The sequence below is a fragment of the Schistocerca gregaria genome, chromosome 9 (assembly GCF_023897955.1).
Source record: "Schistocerca gregaria isolate iqSchGreg1 chromosome 9, iqSchGreg1.2, whole genome shotgun sequence".
Lineage (NCBI taxonomy): Eukaryota > Metazoa > Arthropoda > Insecta > Orthoptera > Acrididae > Schistocerca > Schistocerca gregaria.
In genome coordinates, this window is record NC_064928.1 from 116,592,946 (window position 1) to 116,605,013 (window position 12,068).

The 12,068-nt window shown below is 42.8% G+C and overlaps 1 protein-coding gene across 2 annotated transcripts in view; it reads right to left on the reverse strand.

Moving 5' to 3' along the window:
* The window catches only part of LOC126291884 (F-box/LRR-repeat protein 17-like), an 89,562-nt gene that overhangs the window by 37,473 nt on the left and 40,021 nt on the right, over positions 1–12,068 (reverse strand). Inside the window, exon 5 of one of the 2 annotated variants that reach the window (XM_049985609.1) lies at positions 7,099–7,287. The exons of the other annotated variant lie outside the window; for it this stretch is intronic. Coding sequence (XP_049841566.1) covers positions 7,099–7,287 — 189 coding nt within the window. The remainder of the gene's footprint in view (positions 1–7,098; positions 7,288–12,068) is intronic. 2 annotated transcript variants of the gene reach the window in all.

Here is a 12,068-nt window from a genome sequence, read left to right on the forward strand (position 1 = left end):
ATAATCACTTAAGTCGTTACCACAAAACATTATTGTATTACAGTGCTAATTTTGATTATAAAGTAACCTAACCCTGAATTTTAAGTGTTTCTGTGAAGATATCTGCAATGCAGTAGGATGGGTTACCCAACAGAATGTTCTTTACTTCAGTCTGAAACTCTAGCAAGTTGTTGAATACGTGTGCTGCCACCAAACTGACTACTTCCTGCACTAATCTAAATCTAGAGATCATTTATAGTCCTGATAGCAAATTCTTATTTTCCCCATCCTTTTGTGAGAAAAGACAGGTATTAGTAATGACTAAGGACACAAATGAATGTATCTACTTGTGAAATAGCTTTCAAATACTAAGTTGTATGAAAAGTATCTCAGCAGGATGTCCTAGAACAAACACTTGTTATAATTATTGCAACACAATTCTGTTTTCTGAAAATACTATCCCCTTAAGTTGAACCTGGCCCCTCTGCCCAAAAGAAAGGTTCCAGAACTCACTGGTGAACATAACTACATAAGTACATTTCTTTATTTTTAAATCATCTATAGCAGTTATCACACATATGCTGAACAAAAGGTGCTTCAGTAATTCCAGGCAGTGGGTTACGCAACTTGGACTTTGATCTGTCTGTAGGGCCAAAACTTTAACATTTTTGCTCCATGCACGTATTTGTTTGAAAGGACTCTTATTCGGTGTCCAAAATTAAAGCAAAAAACCCCTGTTTCTCTATTCTATGTCTAATTCATGATGTAATCGTACAAACTGTCAGGAGATGTCTGTACGATTGTGTTGTGTACAGAATATGGCATTCCACCAACAATGAGGCCAGGGCACCTATCGAGCAGGACAGTGTTCTCCAGGTAGTCCCTCATCCACAGATGCTGTGTGCACAGTCAAAGACAGTGCACTGCAGCACAGAGAAGACACCTACCAGACACTCTGAGGTGGAGAGCCATAGGAAGAATGGAAGCAGGACAGTGGAAAAGGCTTAATGTGAATTGTTCCATTATTTCTCAGGTGTGCAAACAGTTTAGAGAGACCGAAACTGTATCCCGAACACCAGGTCAGGGGCTATCATTTGTGACATCAGAAGGAGAGGATTGTTATTTGGCTTAGTACTGCTCAGCAACTGATATCTGACCCCACAGCATCCACTGGACGTGTCGTATCGAGGCCGATGGTGCACAGAAGGCTTCAGCAGAGTGGCCTCTACTGTCGGAGACCAGTCATACGTTTACCCCACAGATGGGAAAGTCTAGAGTGCAGTTGTCAGCATGCCACCTGAACGGTCAAACAGTGAGTCGATGTTTTTTCAACAGACAAGTCCCGATTTGGTCTGGAGAGTGAGTCTCAATGGATTCACATCTGGAGGGAACGTGGAACTCAATTTCGGGTCCGAAACACTGTGAAAAGAGACTGATATCACGGAGGATCCCTAACGGTGCAGGCAGGGATTATGTTAGCCACACTAACACCTCTTAACGAAATTGTTCGAGTGAACTGACAAGCTTTAACTGCAGTCAGGTATTGTCACGAGATCTCGGGACCTCATGTGCAGTTGTTGTGAGGTGCTGTGGGCCCGGACTTCATACTGACAGACGATAACACTCGACGTCATAGATCGTGGGTGGTTGTTCTCTTGGAAAAAGAAGATATTGCACCCATGGCATGACCTGCTTGCTCTCCCAATTTGAATCTCACAGAGCATGTCTGGGATGCATGGTGAGAGGGGTTGCATCACGTAAACTTTCACTGACCACTCTCCGATACTTGCATGCATTACTCCTTCGACACGAGATCGATGACATCATTCGCAGCTTGCCCCGTTGTCATCGTGCCTGTACTGGTGCCAGTGGTAGTCACACCCCATACTGAGCACATTAATCAGTTGTCAGAATGTTTATGCTGATCCGTTAAATTGGAAAAATTGAAGAACATTTTTATCTATTCTTATCTGTGTTGCAGTTGTTTACATTCTGTATTTTTTACCTTGTGTCTACTTTACCATAACCTGTTTATACTGTTTTGTGGCAAAATAAATGCAGCATTGCAAAATTTCCATTTCTTGCTTTAATTTTGGACACCAGTATGTTATAGTTTGTGGAGTATCACTGTACGCTTTTGAAGTTTGACATGATATATTTAGGATGCCACCTCCCACTCCCAAGCTTCTATGAAGATGAAAGTTGTTTGTGTCATTTAGCAGTGGGTGTTGGGATATTCCACTATGGGATATACAGATTTGTGCAGATAGGAGAAAAACCAGGCGAACACATTCCTCAGGCTATATATGTTTTGCTCATGGTGAGTAACACTGCTGCAGAGTAGGTTGGTGGTGTGAACACTGGGGGCAAACAGAAAGTAAATGTTCAATCCCACGATTGCCCACAGCAAGCAGACGTGGCAATGAGCCAGCATCTTCATCCTCGATGCCCCCTCGTGGCCACTGTGCAGGTTGTCCCGCAGGAAGGACGTCAAAATCACTACCCGCGGCACTGTGTCTTCTGTTGTCAACAAGAGTCAATCTGTGGCATAGAAGAAAATAACTACAGACAGGGTCTGAGGCTTGAGCCAGAGGCCACCCAGTCACCCTCTGTGGATATGTTGCCTCACCTGGCAGAGAATGAGATCTGAGCTGACCGCATGAGCTCTTAATAGGGAACCCATCTATGGTCTGCTGAGCTGCTTCGTTGAGGTACAAATGGATGATTTCTTCCCAGTCAAAGTTGGGGTCAGGTCCCATTTGGAAACATGAGAGTCCATTTGGGTTGGACTGCTGAGCCATCAGGCAAAACTGAATCTCACACTGGTAACAGGTGAGGAACTGGCCTGCTGTTGAAACCTGTGTGCCATCTTGACTGGCAGATGTACCGTGCAGCTAAACAGAGAGACAGGAATTATTGGGATTCCAAAGGACCAGTGTAGCCCGCATGCCTTACCGAGATGCATCTGTAGCCACAACAAACTGTCAGCCCAGCTGAAATGTGGCCAAGCACAAGTCCAAATGATGACTGTCTTTCAAACTGTTGAATGCTTGTTCACATGCTAGCATCCAAAGAATCAATGTGCCATTTTTGGGCAACTGCTTTAGAGGATACGCCATAATAGCTGCCTTTGTAATGAATTTAAGGTAATAAGCAACATTGCGTAAATCTGCGTGTAGCTCCTCGATGTAAGCAGGTCGAGGGAGGGCCTCTATAACCTCGATGTGTCAGTTGGATCTCCCGACAGTAATGATGCAACATACGTATTCAATAGATCGCTGAAAGAAATGCGATTTATTCAGTTTGCACTTGAGATCCGCATTACGCCGTGTCTGAAACAGAAGCCAAAGGTTCTGTAAGTGTTCCTTGGTGATGGGACTCATGACTACACTTTCAGCTAGATAGTCTATACAAAAAGAGACCTGTTCTGTGAGTTGGTCCAAATAAAGTTGAAAAAAGGCCATAGCACTCAAGATCCCAAAAATAATCTGCTGTACTTGTAGAGACCAAAGGGAATGTTGACTCCAAGCAACTGCAGGAACTCCTCACTTAGTGGTAGTTGGAAATATGCTTCTCTCACATCAAATATGGAAAAATACTGTCCCCCACCAGTTTTTCAATGAGTTCTTATTGATACAGGACGAGGTACGTGTTGACTATAAAGTGTGCATTAATTGTCCTGTTGAAACTGCTGCAAAGACACAGCTTGCCAATCGGTTTCTCAATAACCACTAACAGCATAGGGCACTGGCTAGACAATACATATTGAATTACATCCAAAGCAGTGAACCTGTCGAGTTCCTCCTTTACTTGGTCACAAACCACATGTGGCATTGGCCTGGCTCTGAAGAACTGAGGTTGTGCTTTGGGGTTAAGAGTAAAGTTTGTCCTTGCCTTTCCCAGGTGGAAATGTGTCTGAAAATTGCTTGCAAAGTTCAATAAGTTCTTGAGAGGGCACTAGGTCAGAAACTAAGTTAACCAAATCTGTGACCATAAACCCAAACTCCAGAAGAGCAGCTGAGTCAAAAAGATTTGCAGTAAAAGCACTGTCCAATATAAGGAAAGTCAATGAGAGGACCAGGGTCTCGCATGCCGCCTCTGCTATTGACTGTACGATAATAGAGATTTGTTGCCTGCTATAACTGACAACAAGACTCGAGATAGGAGAAAATGGTGGAGAGCCGAGGTGCAGATATGCGTTAGATTTTGTAAGTGGTGCTGCAGTGCCTGTATCATTTGCAAACGTATGGCTGTCTCATTAATATACACACACTGATGAATAGTTTGTTAGAAGCAGTCACCAGATTGTCACTTAAAGGGCAGACGGTGTTAGTGGACTGAGAGGTCAAAGGTGGAGCCTGAGCCACAATGCGTCCTTTCTTCCCACAGTAGTAGCAAGAAGACCACTGCTGAGGACAAAACAAGTGCGACAGGAAGGTAAAGTGTTGTGGGAACCAGTGCACTGCAGAAGTGACTGTGCGGAGCACGGCAGCCACACACAGCGCACCACTGTGATGTCAGTTTCCGAAGTTGAACTGGAACTGAGAGCCTACCGTCATCTAATCTGACAGAAGCCATCTCTGCCCGGGAATCCAACTGACAGCCCAATGCGCAAGAACAATTTTGCAAAGGAGAGGGCCTTAAAACCACAATGCCTGTTGACAGACCTCCTTATTGGGAGTCAATCTAAAGATGGCATCCTTAACAGAAGTATCTGCATAAGATTCCTTGGGTTCAGAAGTAACGAAATGGTGCATGTGGCTAAGACCTCACAATTCCACAGCCCAAGTCTGATATGATTAGTGGGGTTCCTTTGAAATTGGATTCAACAATTGGACATGTAAGATAGACTTAAAAAAAATAGCTTAAAAAAACACTTTACACTTTTTTGGCATCCTTATGATATGATTATATGTTCCAGCACAATGTGGGGTAAGGAAGTTTTGCTTTGTAATCATAAAACTAAAGTCCCTTGCCATAAGGAATTAACCACTGAAAATAGATCAAATGGGTCTAAAAGCCAGGTTACAAGCAGAAATATAATCTCATTCAAAGCCTATGACGAATTCGTCACTGCAAAGACCATATTCAGCCCTATTCTCCAGTTGTGCCTAACTGGGAGCTCCTGTTCTTGCCAAGGGTGACAGCCGACAGTGCTCGGAGCGATATGGACATCACTTTCCCAGGTACCGAGCGCCATCCCAAGCTTGGAGGGGGGGATTTGCAGCATCTCAGTCACACCTTCGAGGGGAGAGGACTGCGCTAACACTAAGTCAACTCTCATAACGTACCTCAGTGACTGCTATTGTCACTATTCAACTCACCACTCCAGTGCTCAGCAGCACAATCAAACATTGCACGCATTGGGGTCAGTGCGTGCAGCCGATAGACGGTGCCACCTTGAGACGCTTATGAGCAATGAGCAATTTATCCCATATAATCCCAGAACGGAGTGCACACAACTTTAGTTTGTTATCTTGTATGCTCGTGGTAACTTGACTCAACTCTTGGGACTCTTTGCATCATATCAGATTTGGCATGGCATTACTCTTGGACTGTGAATGGAACTTCTAAACTTGTTTCGCATTAAAGTAATTTACACTTTAGGCATGTACTGACTTGGGTGTGTAGTTGCTATAGACCGGGGGCCTGTCATGCTGAGAAAACCAGTCACTTGCTGACAAACATCAGACCTTTCTACTGCACATTTTTGTCTTCTCCTAATGTATAAACAGGAAACTTTATTACGGTCTGACCTGGTGGAATAAACTCTAATTTCACTATCCTCCTCAACAAACCACCACTACCTCAATGTGTGACTTCAATTCACATGTCCACTTGGGGAAGCAGCACTGACATCTTCCATCTGTTTAATTGTCATTTAGGTTGCGTGTCATTACTCTAATACTGAGAAACACTAAGTTAAACAAACCTGTGACAGTCTGGTGACATTCTGTCGAAACATAGCACACTTCCAGTCGACACTCATTTTGCTGGACTGTACAATGTAGAAACTGCCAGATGTCTAGAATGAGGTGTGCCATCAATCAACATTTCAGCAAATTAGAAATGAGCAAAGCACTGATACGTTCAAGTTTTCCACACAGCATCAACTCTGCGAACTTTTTCAACTCCACAAGAGCTTTAGAAGCATTTTTCCCAGAGCGGGAAGCAAAATTTCACAGCTGGTGCTTTTCACTTATAATCATCTTTCCACTGTAAGAAATGAGAGAATGAACCAAATGCAGCAAAAAATTCACTACAGGCAGAGAAAACTTCGCAGACCATTCATCTCTCTCTCTCTCTCTCTCTCTCTCTCTCTCTCTCTCTCTCTCTCTCTCTCTCTCTCTCTCTGTGTGTGTGTGTGTGTGTGTGTGTGTGTGTGTGTGTGTGCGCGTGTGCGTGCGCAGGGGGGGAAGAGGGACCGAAGGAGGGAGGAGGGAGGAGGGAGGAGGGAGGAGGGAGGAGGGAGGAGGGAGGAGGGAGGAGGGAGGAGGGAGGAGGGAGGAGGGAGGAGGGAGGAGGGAGGAGGGGAGGAGGGAGGAGGGAGGAGGGAGGAGGGAGAACTGCATGCTGCAGATGCTTCACACAGCGCAGCATGGAACTCTTGGGTAGTCCCCTACACAGCCATTCGAACAGCCTCTACACACTAATACAATAAGAAGCAAATTTTATAACTAGACTGGGCACTCCAACAATGACAGGCTTTTTACAGAAAAAAGAGCCTTCACAGGTGCGGACGACTATGGCAATGTGCCGAAGATCCAATTACTGATGTACCCTAGTACAGAGTACAAGTTGTTGTGAGTGGCACACAACTTTAGTTCCACCACTTGCCCTGCTCTCTGTCTGGTCTCTCACAGAGGTATTTTCACCAAAGCGAATGCTGCAGCTCTTTCTTCCCTTTGGCCTCAATCTCTGAGTCCACAATCTCCTAGATGGGACCACGTCAATTGACAGTAAATTCTAGACATGCAGATAATTTGAACCTACAGTGATATACTAGCACTGTACATGGCAGAACTAACAGATCTTTTTGTAATGGTCACTGTGTAATTTTGGGCATGGACAAGCTCCACTTTAAAAGAAAAGTATGATATTTAATCTGGTGTAACTCACTCAAACACAGCAGGAACCAAGTGTTGGACTTCCCGATTAGTGGCACCGAAGTGGAGACGCCGCAGGTTGGGGAGTTTCCCCAGGGCGGTGAGAGTTTTTGTGGCCTCCTCGACGCTGATCTCACGGTGGTTTATCAGCTCGAGGTGCTCCAGCACGTTGGCACACACAAGTAGCAGCGGAACTATACTCCTGCGGAGAAGAGCACAATACGGCTTTATGTGCTGATGAGGTGTACAGGTAAATCCTTCTACACAACTCAGTCAAGTTCACAACTCTGTAACAGTCAAACATGGGGAGTCAGAACTCAATTGATATTTGAAAATTCCACAGAAATGTAGGAAGACCTGAAGCAGTGACTCGACTATTGGAGAAAAGCAAATATACATTATAGTGTTTACAGATTTCAAGCAATTTTGAAACAATTCCATCTGGAATACACTGTCTGACATTCTTAAGGCAGCAGGGATTAAACATAGGAAGCAAAACATGATCTGCAATTTGTACAGAAACAATTTGTACAGCAATTTCTGCATAGTTAATATATAATGTGGCTCCTTTCAATATAGCCACACCTTTTACAGGGTAGAAAAAGCCAGTGAGGCTAGCTATGGTAAAAGGTCACAGGTAGTCTTTGGGACAGTACTGCACCTTGGTCGACTACGAGGGAATGACTTGTGGGGTGTAGGGTCAGGAGCAGGGTCGCGAGCAGGATGAACAAGGATATTCTGTAAGTTTGGTGGGCTGCAGAACACAGCTTTGGGTGATGCATGTAGGATATCCCTCATCTCAGAGCTGAACCCCTGGAAAGGATGGACTGAGCTCTTCAAAGCCAAGGAGACACTGGGTGATCAGAGAAGCACTGGTCAGTGGTCAGTTAACACATTTACTGGTGTCACTAGAGGAGGCCACAGTGGATATCTGTTTGTGGATGAGCTGGATAGAATAGTCTGTCAATAAAACCTCTGGTATGCTTATCTGTACCTCTCCAGGAGAGACTGTCTTAAAGCAGTACTATTCGCGTGGGTCGAGAGGTTTGCATGTTTGTGTGACGCTAAGAGCTAAGTGGTAGCATAGTTACTGGGAGGTTCTCCCGAGCCGGACAGGTCTCGGTCGAAGAACCAGACGATGTGTATCTCAGAATGCTCTATTTACCCACTCCTTGTCCTTCACCTTTTCACATTTTTCGGAATGGTAAAATGAACCTTGACAGCTGTACAGAAAGCTTTGAAATTCTGCAGGAAGAGATGGCAAATGCAGTCACCAACAAGTAAATCAGGAGCAACAAGATTTGGGTTGGAGATGAATGCATTAAGGCATCACGAAGAGAAGAGAAGCTGAGGAAGGCTTGCTACAAGTCGTACATATTGCTCGAGGCAAAGCACAGTTTAAAGAAATATCGAGAAATAACTGAGCAATCCTGATGAGAACAAAGAGAATGTGCATCAAAGGAATGAGGAGGCTCAACAAGATTTCTTGGGGAAAGAGGTGCAAAAGATGTACTGTAAAGTCACCTTCTTCAAATATTGATACCAGAGTTGACAAAAATTCATCAAGGACAATAACAAGATCACATTCACCAATGAGATCAATACTGCTGTGAGATGGAAACAATACTTCAGGGAGCTCCTCAGCTGTGATGATCCTGAAGATGTGCTTGAATTTCAACATCCTGATATTTTATATTTAAATTACTGGAGGAAATTAAGATCAGCTACATTGGAGGATATGAAAATTCATATAATGAAGCTGAAGGAGAATTAAAGTCCAGGAGAAGATGGAGTCCAGGCAGATGTCATTCAAACTGAAGGAGAGACACTTCAGAAGAAAATACAGTTAATCGAGAGGATCTGGAGTTTGGAGGAGATCCCAGAAGATTGGAAGAAAACAGTTGTCTGCTCTGTATACAAGAAACATGAGAAAAAGGATTGCAGCTACTACAGAGGGTGCCTCTCTTAAGATCTTGTCTAACTGTATACTGGATAGAATCCAGCCATTTGCAGAAGCAGTGACAGTGGTTTCAGAAAGGGCTGTTCATATGTCAACATCTATGTGCTGCAACGGCTTACCGAAAACATGTGGGAATGTGGCAAAGACCTACATATGCTATTCAGGGATTTTACAAACGGATATACTGCATCCACTGAGAAAGCCTTACGAGTTGCCAATCAAATTTGCAATGCCCAAGAAACTCATCAGCCTAGTTCGAGCCTGTCTCACTGATTCCAATGGGAAAATGAAGCTTGTGAAACAAGTCAAGGAGAGCTTTTACATAAAAGGAGAGCTTTTACACAAAAACAGAGTTCAGACCAAAAAATGGTGTGTCACCGATATTGTTCGACCTGGTGTTCAAAAAAAATAATAGGGAAGCTTTCCATAAAAAATTGAAGAGACAGAGGTAGATGTTGAGAAAATCACATACCTCCATATGTCAATGATGTGACCCTGTCATCTAGACCTAAGGGAAGGTCGACAAGGTGGAGGTGGAAGTGAGTAGAATAGATCTCCTTGTGAATAAACTGAAGACAGAGTATCCACTGATAAGCTCGACCCATGCCTGTTCAAGAGACCCACTCCAGTCTCTGATAGTCAGAACCTGATCATACAAATGGGTTCATAATTTTAAATGTCTGGGGGCAATCTTTACAAATGACACATCGTGTGAGGCAGAAATCAGAGCGAGGATCAGAGTTGCAAACTGATCATACTTAAGTCTGTGTCAGCTTTTTAAATCACATAGTCTCTAAAGGAATTTCAAATTCCACCTGTACAAAACACTGACCAAACCTCTAGGTCTGTAGAGTTGTAAAACTTAGAATATGCATAAAAAAGACTTAAATAATAAGATTATTTTCCAGTAAAATGTCTTACGGGAGCTCTATGGTCTGGCAGAAGATAAGATCATTGGAGAATGGAAGATCCAACATAATTGCGAGGTGGCTGAAATCTGTAACAGACCAAACATTGCAGACCTGATGAGAAGCATGCAGCTAGTATTGGCAGGTCATATCACTCGGCTGGGTAAATACCAAAGGCCTTTGAAATCCGTGGATTTTACTTCATGTGGAAGAAAACCACTAGAAAGACCAAAGAAAAGGTGGAGAAATGGAATGTACAAGGACTTGCTGCAGATTACAGAAGGTGACAGAAGGCACAAAACAGATTCCAATGGAAGAAGAGACTCATAGCCATGCACGATCCTCTGGACCTGATCGCATAAAGTATGTAAGGTAATCTTTACATTTAGCCAACTCCTGTTTTCCTTTCAGATGCAGTAAGACTGTAAGGAAGACACTTTTTGAGATGGAATGGCTGACAGTTTACAAAGTGGAGATATAGTTGGTGGTCGGTCCACTCGATATGAACAGAAGAGATTGAGATTGACATATAAGAAAATGACTTTGTAAGCTGAGAAGGACCAGGTGAAGTGGATTTCAGAGCAGATGTTGATGAAGTGGAGATACAAGCAAGGATTTTCTCATCATGAGCCAAGTCGGGAAAATATTATCAATAAATCTGAACCAGATGGAAGGAATCAAAATGTTGTCAGACACTTAAAGAATCATCCGATTTAAATGTTGGCAGAATATCAGTGGGCTCAAGTGAAAAAATTATTCTTTCACTATCCAGGGACACAGCGCAGCGATACCAGTGCACTGTACATCCCATAATAATTAATCTAAAAGAATATTGAAGAATGCTAAAAAAATCCATTATTTTGGTAATGACTGTGAGGGACCATTAAACAAATTAATTTTAAAAAGACACAACAAGAACAGCTGAAAGATAGCACAAAGACCAGACAAAATCAAATACTATCTTCATCAAGTTAGCTTCAGTTTTAACAAGTTATCATCACCAAAGTTGAGTTTTATTTTATTTTGGAAGAGAATTGAGCAAATTCTTCTTTTGTAGAATGGTCCTCAGAATTCAGACACATCCTGAAGGCAGAAGTTTCCATAACTTTAAACCATTTGAGAGTTTTTAGGGAACCTGCAAGCAAGTTGGAGGAGTAGTGTTGTGATGTCTCGAGACCAGCTCGTAATATAACTTAAAGAATAAGTTAGCATCTTTTGTGTGAGAAGAAAATTTGATACCAGTAAGATATGTAGCTTTTAAATATTTAGAACTGTGGATGTTTCGGACAATCATAGAACTAAATACAACACAATATGATGTACAGTTTAGGCATTCCTGAGGACCTTCGCAGTCATTCCATTAGCCCAAGTGAGAGGTTCACATTCCTCGTGTGCTTGTTGTTGTTGAGCATCCTAAAACATCAGTGGGAAGAACTTACCAGTTTACAAAATATTATCTGTGCTCTCTTCAGGAGAAATGTATGTAGCACAGGTTAGAAAAAATTACTGGTAATTGAACCTATTTCTAAGTTTAATCAATTAAATTTCCAGTTAGATCAAAAGTATATTATCCAGGCCTCTCAAATCTTCAATTATTAATTTTACATGTTGTTGTTGTTGTTGTTGTGGTGGTGGTGGTCTTCAGTCCTGAGACTGGTTTGATGCAGCTCTCCATGCTACTCTATCCTGTGCAAGCTTCTTCATCTCCCAGTACCTACCACAACCTACATCCTTCTGAATCTGCTTAGTGTATTCATCTCTTGGTCTCCCTCTACGATTTTTATGCTCCACACTGCCCTTGGTGATCCCTTGATGCCTCAACACATGTCCTACCAACCGATCGCTTCTTCTAGTCAAGTTGTGCCACAAACTTCTCTTCTCCCCAATCCTATTCAATACTTCCTCATTAGTCATGTGATCTACCCATCTGATCTTCAGCATTCTTCTGTAGCACCACATTTCAAAAGCTTCTATTCTCTTCTTGTCCAAACTATTTATCGTCCATGTTTCACTTCCAGACATGGCTACACTTCATACAAATACTTTCAGAAATGACTTCCTGACACCTGAATCTATACTCGAAGTTAACAAATGTCTCTTCTTCAGAAACGCTTT